The 16,166-nt window shown below is 35.9% G+C and overlaps 4 protein-coding genes across 4 annotated transcripts; 2 read left to right on the top strand and 2 right to left on the bottom strand.

Annotated features, from left to right (window-relative positions):
* Positions 1-412: 412 nt before the first annotated feature.
* LOC131771443 (uncharacterized) lies at positions 413-3,613 on the top strand. Its single transcript, XM_059087240.2, has 4 exons — positions 413-593; positions 1,698-1,742; positions 2,643-2,906; positions 3,400-3,613. The coding sequence occupies exons 1-4, from the start codon at positions 512-514 to the stop codon at positions 3,477-3,479; spliced, it is 471 nt and encodes a 156-aa protein (XP_058943223.1). The 5' UTR covers positions 413-511; the 3' UTR covers positions 3,480-3,613.
* Positions 3,512-6,750, bottom strand: LOC131771442 (caspase activity and apoptosis inhibitor 1). Its single transcript, XM_059087239.2, has 5 exons — positions 6,611-6,750; positions 6,260-6,473; positions 5,130-5,321; positions 4,650-4,770; positions 3,512-4,244 (listed from the first exon to the last, which is right to left on the bottom strand). The coding sequence occupies exons 1-5, from the start codon at positions 6,694-6,696 to the stop codon at positions 4,093-4,095; spliced, it is 765 nt and encodes a 254-aa protein (XP_058943222.1). The 5' UTR covers positions 6,697-6,750; the 3' UTR covers positions 3,512-4,092.
* Positions 6,751-6,841: 91 nt separating this feature from the next.
* Positions 6,842-11,260, top strand: LOC131771413 (metalloendopeptidase OMA1, mitochondrial). The gene is made up of 8 exons (XM_059087201.2): positions 6,842-7,199; positions 7,347-7,746; positions 8,118-8,225; positions 8,841-8,966; positions 9,150-9,224; positions 9,569-9,718; positions 9,910-9,952; positions 10,151-11,260. The coding sequence occupies exons 1-8, from the start codon at positions 6,898-6,900 to the stop codon at positions 10,264-10,266; spliced, it is 1,320 nt and encodes a 439-aa protein (XP_058943184.1). The 5' UTR covers positions 6,842-6,897; the 3' UTR covers positions 10,267-11,260.
* On the bottom strand, positions 11,007-15,868 carry LOC131771414 (UMP-CMP kinase-like). The gene is made up of 6 exons (XM_059087202.2): positions 15,690-15,868; positions 14,641-14,784; positions 13,595-13,732; positions 12,955-13,031; positions 12,572-12,668; positions 11,007-12,079 (listed from the first exon to the last, which is right to left on the bottom strand). The coding sequence occupies exons 1-6, from the start codon at positions 15,828-15,830 to the stop codon at positions 12,038-12,040; spliced, it is 639 nt and encodes a 212-aa protein (XP_058943185.1). The 5' UTR covers positions 15,831-15,868; the 3' UTR covers positions 11,007-12,037.
* Between the last annotated feature and the right edge of the window lie 298 nt (positions 15,869-16,166).

Below are 16,166 nucleotides of genomic sequence, written 5' to 3'. Positions count from 1 at the left end.
TGATTTGACTCTTGTTTGTGCAAGCATTTACCCTCGTGTTTAAATATGGAGAGTTGAAAAGTTTCTTTGTGACACTCTAGTGAATCATCTTGACTGAAGAGGGTTGTCTTTGATTAGACACTATGAAGCGCGAAAAAAATTAAGTCAGCCCGAAATGCGTACCTGTTTTCGTCATCCTCTTTCTGCTCTATACGCATTTTTACTTGCATTTATCATGGAGGAGTAATCTACAACTTCTGACCCATCACAGTTCTTACGAATCAATCTTTTAAAAACTGTCAACAAACAAATACATTAAACAAACCAAACCTGATGTCGGACCACTGTATCGCAACTGTCAGCCAATGCAATCGCTCCAAACAAAATAAATTAAACCTGGACTGAATGAATTAAATATAAGTTAAGTAGCACCGGATTCTTCAGACAATAGTGAAAAAAGCTTCGACGGTGTAAACATCCCTCAGCACTTTTTGCAGCGCAAACTGACGTATTTTAGTTAGCGAACGTAAGGATGGCTACGAAGAGAATCTCAGTTTTGCTGTCTTCCTTGTTAGGAGTGGTGCTGGTTTCCATCGTATCTTTGAGTGAAGCAAGTAAGGCAAATTACTTCAAGCCGTTTTTCTTTTTTTAGGACGAATAGTTAAGCAACATATGAGAAAGTTTTAATGAATGGTTCTTTATCGGCTTTGCTGTAATATGCATCTTAATACCTAGTTTTTTCATTCTGTGTGTTGTTTTAAATGTATTCTTGTTCACGATATTATATTTCAACAGATGTACTTTTAACTAAAATTCTCACTACCCATGAAATATATTCGATATAAACATTGGTTTGCTTAAACATGTACCTATACAACGGCGCCAAGCACACGATCCAAGATCAGTTAGTTTTCTTGAAAGCCAAAGAGAAACTTTTGGGCTCCTCAGACAGTTTCTTTATAGTTTGGCTAAAAGCATACTAACTCGTGAACCTGATCCATTGGGGGTAAGGTTAAAGTGATGTAAGATCTAGAAACCAGTGGTAAAATAAATAAGCTATATGAATAAGTTTGCTAAAAGTTCTTAAACGTTATAGTGCAGCTATTTAATCTAAGATGACACGCCAAAAATTTCTAATAGGCCGTGAGTGATCGACATGAGAAAGTAAAAGACGACACGTAGAATGTTTTTACTTGAATCATCATTGCGGGTACATAAAAAAGCGCGCGTACTCTTGGCGCCAGGAGCGGCTCAGTTGACTGTGACATGCAAAATTTCTTGCCAAGCCCAACCACGTATTGTTTAAGTTAGACAAACCGTACAATAGCTTACAAAGAAGAGCTATATTAATTTCTTTTTACGTCAAACAAACTGTAGTTCGTTTACAAAGAACACAAAAGCATATGACAGAAGTTTGCTAAATGTTAAGTTTCAGCTGTGGAATGAATTACGATGTGTAGATCAAACGCCAAACGGCTAAGAAAGCTGAACTGATAGGTTCTTTAGAAAGATCATTTAATTTAGCCATTTTCATAGACCCTTGTAAGGCAATATCCTGTGGAACCATTGTGCAATGAATTATGTGCGTGTAGAAATTGTTTTTGTAATGAACTACAGAGTGAATTTCGAGATTTAAAAACCGTCTTTTATTAAAAGAATCGGTGACCTGTAAAGATTTCCACGCTGATATTCCATGTTCAATTTGTTTCATAACCTAGGTGGTGACCGTTGTCTTTTTACACATAAAGATCTTCCTTGCAATGGTGAGTGGCTTTAACATGTGAAAGAGAGGGGAGGGTGGGAGGGGGAGTGTAGATACATGGCTTTACATCCCCTTGTGGAATGGGGTTGGGATTTCCTTGTAATTTAGGACTGACGAGAAAAATGATTTTACCCCTTATCAGAGGATAGAGAATGCTTTAATGAGACTAAAAAAGGCGTTTAGTTGTCACCGACCTCATTCACTCGTTGACATCATACGAAGCTCACTTATATGACTCATACCAAGAATAAACATCCTCTTAACTCTTCAACTCCCATTAGTGACCAAGACAGAATTTCTCCTTACAATATCAACCAATATCAAGCAGATAAGTGATGAGAATAAAGAGAAATATCAATTATGAGCGGAGTACGCTCCATCAGTTGATCCAATACCAAATTCTCCGATCAAACATCATAAAAATTGTATGGCAGACAGTTAGGAGAATTACTGCTGAGATCTTGGGAGTGAAAGGGTTAACAGAGATCCGCAGAATCACTCTTGACAGGAGCCCATTGCTTCTGCTCTCGAACAACTGTTTTTTTTTTCGTGTCAGTGACACAGTCCTATCTACCCACCTGCCTCAGTTTTGGCAAGATAATTCTGAAAATGCAAATTCATTCTCAGCTTTGAAACCGTGCACAAGTACCCTTAGGCGGTTTAGTTTTCACGGGTTTCGAGTGAGGACATTCGTGCACAACTGGCCGATGAAACTTTTGCAATACTCATTGAAAATCTGACCATCGTCATGATTCCCAGGCTGCAAAGGTAAAGTTTATACATACATGTTTAGAGACAAAAAAAAAAATTTTAACAAGTTTTTCGAGTCACGATAAAAGTCAGCAAATAATCCGCGAACCGAAAAATTCTCAATTAATTTTCTTCCGTTTGTCATTTCCAGTAACAGGAAAAATCCCTCTTCAACTGACTTGCAGCTATCCCGGGAAATGGTTTACCATAAAAAGGGTTACCAGGAAGACCGATCAAGGAATTTGGCAGCAAGTTCCTAAAGCTAAAGGCGTCTTTGAAAAAGATTGCAAGAATAGTCGAACTGTTCAGAAGGGTGCCAACGGTCTGGAGTCTGCCATTTGTACTATCAGCGGCTGTATTCCCGGGATTGATTTATCGCAGGGGGTCAAAATCGAATATTACTGTTGGGAAGTCGGTAAGATTTAGATCCACAGTTTACAGAAGTTCGAATCATGGTTTTTTCGAGGACCAAATCATGACTATAATGGCTGAATTTTCGAGATTTCCTGCCAGATTTGTTTCTGAGCAAGCTCTGATCCCACATCAATTTGTTGCAATTTGCCCTTAGGCTTAACATTGGAAAGAAGTTACCAAGCTGACGTATCATCACGGATTCACAATATCAACCTCGTTCTCAGGGTCCTCTCTCTTTGTTTCTCGAGGGAACGAGGTTGTAGTAAGATGTGATTAAAGGATTCTGATCAAAACGCACATTACTATGCTGTATTTTTTACTGCAGATAGCAAACTTGAAAATTTTTAAGCTTAAGATTTCAAGATGCCTAAACAGGGACACCGCTGTTGTGTAATATTTCTGTAACCACATTGTAAGTTCCCATAGTCTTTTGTTTACATCAAACAGCTGCTCTCGAAATGAATTATTTATCGATTCATTTATTTTTTCGTCAGATCCTGATTTACTTGGAGGCTTTGGAAAGAGATCGCACATCCGAAACCCTGAAATATTTCATAGCACAAAGGAGAACTAGAGCTTCGAGACTTAGCGCCATCATTTAACCTCCATGGATACAACTGTTACAATTTTAAAACTAATCATTCTATTGACCTAAAATACTGTGAAATGTGTAACGTATCGACCGATCACGAATAAATGGCTAACAAGCATTTTTCTGAACGTCGTTTTTAATTGTTAGAAACCACATGAGGAAAATAACTCAGTTCTCAATCCCAGTTCTTTCTCTTTAGACACTGAATAGTTTCCTTGAGTTCATACCCGTTACGTACTAATCGTTACTTAATGTCTGATTCGAAAACAATGTCAAAACAGACGACTCTACCTCGATGGACTTGAAATTCGATTCGCGTCACTTCCACCTCCATCGTCATCATCATTATCTCGCAAAGTTCGTTATCCAGACTTACACAGGCTGACAAAGCTCGTTATCTTAGAAAGCCTTGAGTCTTTTTTACTAATTCTTCTGGCTAGTTCATCAGAAGTTTTTTATTGGAACAGTAACTTAACGATCATATCTCAACGACAAATTTTCTTTGTCCATATGAGCCTCAATCAAATATGCTCTTTGAAACCTCTTTTGGGACTTGAGTTTTTGGGCTTGAGAGATGGCTTCAAATATGGCACCTCTATGTCCTCATCTGACGTTCACGAGCGCGGACCAGCGACTCAAGCGCCCGTGCACGGAATTCAAGTTCCCTCAGTTCTGCCTCTTCATTTACAGTTCCTTCTGCAGGATGTGATGTATCTTCTGTAGTTTGCTGTTGAGCAGTGCTGTTCCCTGGTGAATAGAAGACTAGAAATTAGCACTTCTGAGTAAAAGTAGGAGTGAAAGAAAAGCTTAGTCCCACGTTTAACTAACATTGACCAGCATCTAATTTTTCCTTACAGAAATACTATTGAATTATTCATAAAGAACATGAGAATGAAGAAAATGATCACCAACCTAAGAAACTTTGATTGTTTCATGAATTCTCCTTGTCAGTACCAAAGGTAATGTATAGGGAAGAGTAGAGAGAATATAGACACTGATATTGGGGTGTAGAGGGTTCATAGCTACTCATTTGTATTTTTCTGTAGTAACATGTCTGAGAAATTAAAAGCTATTTTTAGAGTATTGCAAACAATCTCTCTGAGAACTAGGAGGTAAATTAAATGATTTTTGCAATGCCTTGGAGTAATTCACCTTCCACAAGTTCATCAATTTCCTCTTGGTTGGGAATTGTGATCATTTCTTGGAAAATGATCATATCTTTCTCCTTCTTTTCTTCATCTTTCCCCTCTTTGATTGATTTACTTATTTTGCTCTGAAACACCAACATAAACAAGTCAGAATTATATTTGATGTATCTCACTTTCCTTAACCCTCCCACAATCTGATTGTAAATTCTCCCCTCAAGCTGCTACATTCCCTTGTAAATTACACACCAGAATTTGGTGTTAGATCAAGATAACAAGTTCTACCTGATAAATTTGAGTATTGTCATTACCTGTTTGCAGGACAATGTATGGATATTATAGGAAGATGTTACATGTTAATCACTAGTATGAGTTAAAGGGTTAAAAGTTACTTTATCCTTTCACAGTTTTTATAATTATTTTAAATGTACTCATTCGTTGGTTGTTTTGTGATGTAGTTACAGTTGCTAACAGTCTATCTACATACCTCCACTCTTTTACTGTCCTCATTCATGGTCTTTCTCTTCAACTGTGTTTCATCAACATTTTCTTCCTTTTTTGTACTTTCATCCTCAGAAGAAGCCATATCTTTTCCAGTAATGATAATCTTGAGCTGTGTCTTTGAAAATGATTCAAGTTGCTCTGAACAGAGTTTCTTCACTTCCTTGAAACTCAGCTTCTACAAAAGCAGAAGGAAGTTCAATTTTATTGGATCTGTGCATCATGAGTATTGCCAGGGAAGTGTTCTCATTAGCAATTTGTTTTGGTAACTGCAGGTTTCACCCCATTGCAAGTTCACCCCCTACCATCCTACCACTGGTAAAGGTGACCTTAGACAATCTGTAATGTCAAAGGAAGCAAATGAGACAGAGAAGTTTGATGAGACAAAAACATAGCTTTATCTGCTTTCTGGCTAGAGAAATGTTACAATAATATTGTGGGAAAGGGTTCCATATCAGCCTGTGCAATTATAAAGTAACGCATTAGTTCCAAAGACAACTTTTTGTTTTCCTAATTTATTTCTCTATCCAAGAACTGTATGAATAATGAAGTGTAGGATTATGGGGAAATCTTACCCAGCTCTGTCTCATATGCTTGCTTCAACATTATAGATAGTCTTGAGTGCCTCCCATCCATCTGTTTTTATGCCTTTTTACCTCTAAACTAATTCTCCTTGGAAGTTTTTTAAACCGTGAGGCTGAATTAGGGGGTGAGAGTTGAGATTAAACCCTTACACCCTAACAGCAGTATGCATGATCTCCATACTGTTCTCCATATATTTCCTATGAGCTGGTTGGTTAGACAACAACATAGCCTTATCTGGTTTAACCCTTTACAACCCAACATCAGTGTGCATATTCTCCATACTGTTCTCTATACATTTCCTAAGGTGCTGGCAAGGAGAATTTGTTTATCAATCAAAAGAATATTTAGTTAGTGATCATTTCCTTTATTCTCACGACCTTACTGTGTGATGCAGGGGTTATACTGTTGAGAGAAATTATATGTTAGTCACTCTCAGGAGTTAAAGGGATAAGAAACGTTTCACTTGTGCGAACCTATACTATACTGTACCAGGTACAGTTATATTGATTCGTGTTCCTTTTTATTCAATACCTTTAAAATTTCCGGCATCATTTCCTTGATTTCTTTCTTAGAAACGATGGTAAACAGCTGATTGTAAAGTTCTTTTCTGTCATCTAGGAACTCTGTAAGATGTTTGATCCTCTCATTGCCGGTCTTATTATTTTTACTCCTCGTACTGATATCATTATTCTCGATATCCTGGGATGGACTGGAAGATTTTGCCTTCTTGCTTTTCTTCCTGTCACTGTCGAAATAATTCGTAGCTTATGTCACAGAGCTTTCTTGAGGTTTCGCAACTATCAGACTGCGATTTCTGACAAATTAAGAATTTAAAGCAATGACTGAAAGATGTTTGTTTACAAAAATATTTATGGTATTTACCGGTGTTTATGCTTTCGTTTCGCAGACTTCTTACTTTTCTCGGCGAGTTGAGTCGAAGAATCGGGAGAAACAGCTTTCCTTTCCATCGATATAATGGAGAAAACAGCCGTCACCTAAATAACTTGGACGCCATCTTCTCTTACAACTCCTGAAGGACATTCGATTACAGCATATTCAACATAATAACCATTCTCCTATGTAACCGCCCCTCTGAAGATTGCAACAGTCACAATATGGCGGATGAGTAGAGGAAAAAAGATTAAAGCTTCGCTAAATGTTTTAGAATAATGCCTTTATTTTTCTGCTCTTCACTGTTGTCAAGAAACTCAAGGTGTATCTTAAATAATCATGTCCGAATATTTTTCAATAGTAGAAGTCGGTTCGTTTGCGTCCGTCAACAACCTCTACTATTTCAAACGATACCTTCTAAGAGTTTAAGTCAGGTTTGCTGCAGATCTTGGTCTTCTTATGCAGTTAGAGGATTCCATACAAGTCAGTCAAGATCTGCCGCTCCACTTGCAGCTCTTCTTGTCAAACTGGCCGGTCCTCTTTCAAAATTGACCAAACTTGTTGCTGTCGTCGGAGGAAGGTAAACAAACATGCATGTAAAAGATAGTTGTATAATTAACACTTATTACTTAGTATTAATATAGTGAATACTTTATCGTTTTATTTTAATGATTAACAATGTTTGTTTTGTTTTAAGGTAATAACGTATTTGTCTGTTATTTTTTAGATCTTTTCGTAAGTGGTGGAATAATTTATCAGCTGATAAGCGTTTACAGCTCACAAAATCATTTCATCTTCGGAAGGAAAGACTGACCATAGTCGTCGGTGGTTTTGGTGGATTATGTATTGCATATTACTTTTTCCATCTAGAGGAGACACCATTCACTCACAGGACTCGATTTATGCCAATCTCTCATCGACAAATGGAGGAACTAACAAATACAGAGTACAGGAATACGTTAGAGTTATTTGCAGACAAAATATTACCTGTGACCGATCCCAACCACCTCAGAGTCTTAAGGGTTGCAAAAAGATTGGTGATGGCGAATGGTAGTAAGGAGATGGAACATTTGTCCTGGCAAGTCAATGTGGTGAATTGTGATGATATGAATGCATTTGTGTTGCCTGTAAGTCTTCCAAGGCTTTCCTCTTTTTTATTTATTTATTTATTTTTTTAACTATTAAGCCTTTTACCCTTTAGAGTGACTAGCATCTAATTTCCCCTCTCAATTTCACCTTTGAATCACCCATTAAGGTCATGAGAACAATGAAAATGATCACCAACAAAGCTCTTGACTGTTAAACAAACTCTCCTTGACAGCGCCTTAAGAAATGTACAGAGAACAGTATGGAGAATATACTGGTACATACTCACTGATGTAAGGGTGTAAAGGGTTCCTGCAATAAACAGTGCAATGACCACAAAACCAATAAAGAGATGAAAGATGTGAAGTAAATGCTGTACTTAAGTGAGTAACCTAAATTTTCTACTTTACAGAATGGTCAGATTTTCATGTTCACTGGAATGTTGAATAAGTTACCAAATGATGACTCACTGGCCACCATTCTTGGTCATGAGATGTCCCATGCTATTTTACAACATGGGGTAAATATTTTGACATTTTCACTCCTAATGTGTAAATATTAATTCTCCATACTATCTGCCACACTTTTCCTGTAATTTTAGCTGTGAGAATTCAGTGTTAAATGAAACTATATGCAATAGTTTAAAAAAAATTCATATTTGACCTTTCTCCTTGAAATGTTGTCAAATTGTAAGGAGAAATTACATTTGGGTCACTCCAAAAAAAGTTAAGGTTAATCAGGATTAGTTGGTAATGTGAGTTTTTCTAGGGGTAGGATGTTGACAAAGAGAGAGATAAGGAGAGATTGCTCTTCTTTATCCATCCCAAAATTGCAACGGAATTAGTTCACTACCTCTCTTTAATAGTTGTTTGTAGAAATGATAATGTAACACATCACCCAAAACTTTTATCCTGATGGGAGATTTATGTAAAGCCTTGTTTTGTTGCTGTATTATAAGTGCAGTGTTAAGAGATGTTCTTATGGAGCAAAGTTAATTCTAACATGAAAGCCTTTAACAGTTGAATTTAAACTGTAATGATAATCTTTGATGAGAATGTTGTGAAGAAGGTTGAAACCTTTTTTTTTTTTTAATTGTACATATTGTGTTTGTTTTGTTTTGTTTTTTTCTTTGCAGGCAGAGCAAGTCAGCCTATGTGGGTTCATTAACATGTTTATTGTCATAGTTCTTGCATTACTCTGGGCCCTCCTGCCAACAGAAACAGCTATCTTTGCTCATTGGTTTCAAAACAGAATACTTAGTGTAAGTGCAAATTTATAACAAAATTATTATGTTCTGGTCACACATAACTATAGTGTTAGTTACCAGTGGTAATGTTGCCTTAAATAAGAGTGAATACATAGCAGATTACTTGGCAGAAAAGTTTGGCAAGCCTTCAGTATTCTATTTGGAGAGAGGTTTTCAACTTTTTGAAATATTCCTCAGATTTTTCTTCACCTTCCTTATTCAAGAAAATTAGAAGAAGAGGCAGATGAGGTTGGAATGAAAATGGCAGCTAAGGTAAAAGTTTGAATCTGTCACAGTTTATTTAGAACTAAGCAATTTGATTGCAGGTTGTAACTGTCAATGAGCAAGATCATGGCACTATGCAATAATTGTGCAATGATTTGCACTAAAAAAATTAATATAATCAAATATGACTCCTTTGCTTCATTTGCTATTGGACATCATTGTCAACCTTTAAACCCAGTTACCCTGTCACACAGCCTGTTGACCACTCATTGGTAATCTGCAGCAGTGAGCTAAAGGTAATTCATTATAGGTTCACACCTGTGAGTAACATAAGGAAATTAATTTTCCCTTACATCATCTTTCAGGTCCTAATTTATTTTCTCCATTCCCAGGCATGCTTTAATGTTCGTGAAAGTCCCAGGTTTTGGCGACGATTGGCAATTACTCAAAAAGAAATGGATAAACCAGAGTTAATAAAGTGGCTCTCCACTCATCCAACCCATAGTGACAGGGCAGACAATCTAGAAGCTTTACTTCCACAGGTAAAAAAAGCTATAAAAATTGTTTGGTGTAAGATATCCAACAGGTATAAAGAAATAACTTGTTGTTGTGAATGTGTTGATGGGGTGCTCCTATAAAAGCTTTGACTGGTAAAGTGTAACCATTAACAGCTTTGAACTTACTGTGGGATGGGGTCAATATTAACGTACTGGTAAATTTTGTCTTATTATAGGCGTTAGAGATAAGAAGGAATTGTAACTGCCCTCCCCTGCCAGGTAATGTATTGCTTGTTCTTTCATGGAAAAGTTGCTTGCCCTGTTCTAGACATACCCATCAATTAACTGAGATGTCAGTAATGATAAGTGATGTTTAATGTTTGTGAAAGATTCTTGATAATTTATGTTTTAAAATAATCATAGTTTATTTTTAAAAGCCTTTTTATGTAGATTTATTTTGTAAATTCTTGTCTGCAGGGGAAGTGTCCTTCATAACTCCAGAAGATAAAAATGACCATGGATTTTTACAACAGCATTCTCTTCTTAGGAGGCCATCCCCATTGACTGAAAGAAATAAGTTCATTACTAAGTAAACCCACTACCAACTGTAAATTTTGGAATTTTGGAACCAATCTAACCCACCCACATATCTGACCAACCATCAAAAAAGATCCAATGAATTTATGGTACTGTGGTACATTTGATCATCACCTTGATTGTAAACAGCCTGTGAACAGGTTCTTTGCCATGAACAGAGTATGTAAGAGAAGAATACAGCAGTCAATTTTTGGTGTAAAGGCCCCTTAATCCTTTGAGACCTATGAAAGACTATTATCTTATTTTTCTGTTCAGTATCACCCCCAAATCACACTTTTAAGGTCAAAAGAATAGAGAAAATGACCACCAATTAAAGCAGCTCTTGATCGTTAAACAAATTCTCCTTGTTACCTTAGAAAATATATAGGGAACAGTATGGAGAATATGCATACTGATGTTAAGGTGTAAAGGGTTAACCAGAGTCTTCTCATTGACAATATATTTCTTTGCCTCTAGTTCCCTAGAATCTATGATAAAATCTTTACCAGCCAGTTTGAAAGCTTCAGACAAAGTTTTTTTAATTGCGTGCTTATTTTAGAAACATGGCAGACAAAATTTTCAGTTGCATTTTTTTTTCCATGAATGAATAGTAGCAAGTATGCTTAATATTGAAGTCCATATAATCATATGAAAAATCACTTTTTGAAACTACAAATTAAACTAAATTAAACAGTTTTGTGAACTGAAACCTCTGTTAACAGTCTACGACAGTAATTACAACCATTAAGTATCTGAATACATTTTGAGTTCTTGGTGTTTAATAGTGTATTTGTGTATACATGCATCACTAATTTTTCAAGAGAGGTGAAAGAAAGTAAAGGTGGCTCCAAAACATTGATTGAGCACTGAGCATTGACTTTCAAAATTTTCTGCATTAAGTGTTGATTAAATTTTATAGCTATGTGTAAATCTTAACCTTTCACCTCTTGTCAATTTACATGGTACAATAATCATTAAAATAGAATGCTACATGAATTCATAACTCGTTAAGTTTGTGTCTGTTTTGCTGCACTAATCTTTCTTAGGCAAATGTGCCCCTGCAACCACAATGCTGTCTTTTGTTGTCATATATGGGAATAAAGTGCAGTACTGCTAAAAAGTAAGTTAACAGTCCCTCAAAACTTGAGCCTCAATACTCAATTCTCAAACCTCAATTCTGAAAAACTTCCAAGATCAAATCCAGTTTTTGAGACATTTGATCTGAGTTTTTGAGATGCTCAAAATGAGGAAACATTGTAATTTTTGTACTTAGGGCAAGAAAAAAAATGAAAACAGATATTGGCAGTTTTAATCTGGAATTGTGTGTGTGTGTCACCATGTTGAATGTACAAGGTATAATGGTTGTCATCATTATCTGCATGTTCTTTCCCGGGACTTGTGTGCCAAAAAGAGCTCCTGTCTGATGATAACAAGGACAACCACATACCCTCATACAAGCCAAAATGGTGGCTTCTGGGAAATTCAAGCACGAACAATACTTTTTTTATCACAGTTTTTATACAATTCAGTTCTTTTCGCTCATTTTTCAAATGCCAACCCTTTAGAAATGTCCAGTTACATTCATTGATACAGAAATGAATATTCTGTGAAACAATGCATTCCTAACTGTAACATGCAGTTTGATTAAAAATAGTCTCTAAATGTTTGTGACTAGTGATGGTTAACACTACAGGAAGCCACTTGATGTACCTACACAATATAACAAACTATACTTCTATGTACTCTGGACAGTTTTTCATCAAAATCCAAATGAACTTGTAATCTTCATTAACCAAGGCTTGTAAGCACATTTTGAACTTCCTCAAATACCTGTCATGGAGAAATTGTTGTTAAACAAACATGCGACACACATGTACAACTTCCCTTACCAATGTTCCAGATTTCTGTTAAATTAGCAGTCTAGCTGTTAAGTTATTGCTGGAAGATTGATTAATAATTTAAGATATTCAAGTGATTATTTTGTCTGAAATATTCCATAATCAGTGTTCTCTTATTCACGTGATAACTGATAAAATTTACTGCCTGTAGCATAGCTTACTACCAGCAAAAATAGCTTTGAATTCTTGAAAATTCAAATGGTAAAACATTTACTGTAACAGCTATAAAATTTAGTTTCCCTGTTGTTCTTGAATTGAGGGAGAATGCTGCTTGATACAAAATTTTGGTTACTTGAGAGAAAAAAAAAGTTGTGCAATATTTTGCAATATTTGTAGAAAACAACAGATTAATCTTAATTACAACTAACAGGTGCCATGTAAGGCTCATCAATTGACGATTATTGTTAAAACTAGATATGTCTACCTCGCTGGGCGACTTAATTGCTTGGATCTTTTTAACAAGTCCTAGTTTTTCATAATGTTCTATTATTGGCATTGTCTGTGTTTCATGTGTGTTGAATCTACAAAGCAGAAGAAAAATTCAACTGAAGTGATTAATATGTAACATCTCCATATAATATCCATACATCATCCAGCAAACAGGTAATGAGAACACTCAAACCTATCAGGTACAAGTTGTAATCTTAATCCAACATTAAAATATTGTAGCTTATTAACAAGGAAATGTGACTGTCACATTAAATCATGGTATAAAATAAACAATATATTTTGAAAAATAAATGTGTTTCAACACCCAGAGAACCATTCAGTTCACTTGTTAATGGTTTACCTTTAATTCATATTTACCTCTTTCTAAGACTCTCTATATTGTCATCTGCTCGTCCACTGGATTTACCCCTCTCCAATATTCTTCTGATGCATTCCTAGCCAAAAAAAGAAAAGATCTGGAGTGATTATACCATACTCCACATTTTTCAGTTACCTCCAAATTTTCATTGATTTTTTTTCCTACTTGATCTTAAAAGATTCTTAAAAGAACTAAAAGAAGAGTTCAGTTCTGTAATTATACAGGGCCCAGTTGTATAAAGGGGGGATAACATTATCCAACCGATAAATTGCTGTCTAGCAGATAAGTGATAGCAAAACTTATGACACTATCCACTGGACAGAGATTTATCCAGTGGATAGCATTATCCAACCTTCCAACAACCAGGGTCAGGTAATCAACAAAATTGGATAGATAACAAGCGTAGGTTTGACCTGTATATAGTTAGCATGATAAGAATTGAAAACAATTTACATTTGAAAAGCAGCAAGGTTTGTATTTTAATAGGGTCACCCTTAGCCTCACTCCTGTTAAAAGGCTTAGCAACCAACCATGCAACTGTAAAGTGGACTATTGCAAAATTTGCAGTCCACCCGCATGGACCATTTCTTTGCTTGTTAGAATTTTTCAGTTATAGTTTTGATTGGTTCAGGTACTCACATCTTCTGAACATTCAAAGACTAAGACACATTTGACATCAGCTTTTCCTTCCATTACTCTATTCCAGCCTTGAAGGTTATCCTCATTTCTAGGAAATCCATCTATTAGGAATTTTTTCTCACCACTTTTATTCATTGCCTGGAAAAAAAGGTAAACACCAAAACCCATGATTTTATCCCATAACTTTTAATTTACCATCAAAGTTTGAGTTACAGGCTGCATTTGACAATAGTTGCCCCCTTTGCTATGGAGCTGCATGTAATCCAGGGCCTAGATTTTGTTTGCAAGGTTATAAATGTCACAGTTAATTTATTGGGTTGCCATCAAGAAAATTCCCAAATTTGTTGGCAGCAGGTCCTCTTGTAATGTAGCATGATGTAAATGGGAAAGATTTCCGTATTACCCCATACTATTATAAAACAAAGTTTCTGGATCCTAAAGGTAATCTAATGTTTTCACCACTAAAGTTTTCTTTTATTAACAAAAGGCAGACATAATGCATGGGCTATACAGAAATGTTGCCATGGCTGCATTGAAGTTTCTTCATTTCCTCCAAAGTTTTGGTATTTTACTGCTGGGGGTTACACTTAGCTTAATCCTCTAACCCCTAAGAGTGACTAGCATCTAATTTCTCCTTACAATATCACCCCTGAATCATGCAGTAAGGTCATGAGAATAAAGGAAATTATCAGCAGCCAAAGAAGTTGTTGATTGTTAAACAAATTCTCCTTGTCAGCACCTTAAATGAATGTATGGAGAACAGTATGGAGAATAACTTTACTGATGTTTGGGTGTAAAGGGTTAAGATAAACAATGGGATAAGAATGATAATGGGATTTAGCGGTGAACATTCCACTACGTGGCTCTTCTTGTCCACTGTTTCCAGGTTGAATTGGCATTTGCAATGTTTGTTTTTGAGGAAGGAGGAATACCAAAGGACCCAGAGAATAGCCCTCAGAGCAAGATCCATTAATCAAACCCAGGCCACAGTGGTGGAAGGCAAGCACCCTCACCACTGCATTATCCCCACTCCCCTATACACTCACCTTTTCAATCAAACTTATGGTAATTTCTACAGGGACAATCTTTCCTTCTTTAATGCAAGAATCTATAAGATCCCCATTCTCAGAGCCACTGTTTCTTTCCTCCCTTAACAAGTCACCTGCTGATAAATGAATGTATCCAAATTTCTGGAAAATAAATAATACACAAAATGAATTTTTTCCTAAACAGTGTTCCGATTTTGGGTCAGTGTCTGAGAGATGAAACAAGAAAAGCAGTTCAATGAGAAAAAAAAGTTGGTTAGGTATGGTTAGTCCAATTTTAGTAACAGATTGAAGTCTTCTCCCTTTTGACAGCTTTGTAGCAGAGCAGGTATATGTAGGAGGATATGTGAGGAGAAGAATTTTTACAACAAAGGAGAACACCAGATAAGAAAAGTATTATAAGTTCTAAAAATTAACCTGTGGAAAAAAATCCACCTAAGAACTGAAAACCTGTTTACTTATCAAAAACACTTATCAAACGAATAATTTGAATTAATATTCCAGTAATCTTATATTTAACACAATTCTTGATTACAGTTTCACATTGATGTGAAGTTGTCCGGAAATCAAAGAGGCTGAGGGTAAAATTTCCGCACAGCCCCATACTAAATTATGCATTCAGTTCTTGACTAGAGAAAACAATGAAAAAAACAATACATTTCCATAGGGAAAACAGATTTGTTTTGACGATAGTATGGGGCTGTGCGGAAACTTTACCGAAGCTGAGTAACATTCCTTTAAACTTTTCACCGATTTAAAATGTTTTTGACTCATTTAAAATCAATACTTTTAGCCAGCCGCAAATTATAATTCAGCTGATGATTACTTGCGAAGTAACCTAGCCGTGTTTTGATTTAGTCACGAAAAAAAAAACAAAAAAAAGATAAATATAATTCGATGCGTCTTTTCTAAAAACGATTCTCTAGATTTACAATGCATTACAGATAATTATAACAAATACAAATCCCAAATTAATATTAGTTTATATGCCACGTTTACACGATCGACTTAGGAATTCCTAAGCACATGAAATTTACGTGGAAATATACCTCAACGATTTTTGAGCACTGCGTTCCTTTTCCAGCGCCTGGACCTCCAAGAACAAAAATAACAATAGGCTTGAGCGATGAACTCATCGTTCTTTGGAATGAAGAGGTTAGCCTCCCAGCAAAACAGGATAGATGAAACATTAAAAGTAATCCTTTCCGTCACGAAGACTTGTGGAAGATTATATTTTAATTTCGATTGGTCTAAACCGCTGCTTAGTATGCTCATATAACAGTTTTGGAAAAAAGCTACTTAGTGGGGACGTGTAAAATTTACTTGTGGAAGAAAATGAAATCTATTACCCCAATGAACTAGGTTTATCAAAAGATTAAATTTCCAGATATGACTTATCTTTTTGAGTTGTATAGTCGTTATATAATTTACTGTTTTAAAATAAGAGCGAAGAGTCTGAGCTAAAAGTATGATCTCCACTACCTCCACTCCTAAATACTATTTTTTGTCAAGATCGAAGTCGAGGC

Source organism: Pocillopora verrucosa, chromosome 12, assembly GCF_036669915.1.
Source record: "Pocillopora verrucosa isolate sample1 chromosome 12, ASM3666991v2, whole genome shotgun sequence".
Lineage (NCBI taxonomy): Eukaryota > Metazoa > Cnidaria > Anthozoa > Scleractinia > Pocilloporidae > Pocillopora > Pocillopora verrucosa.
Note: the sequence above shows the minus strand (reverse complement) of the source record. Positions and strands in the feature narration are given on the sequence as shown.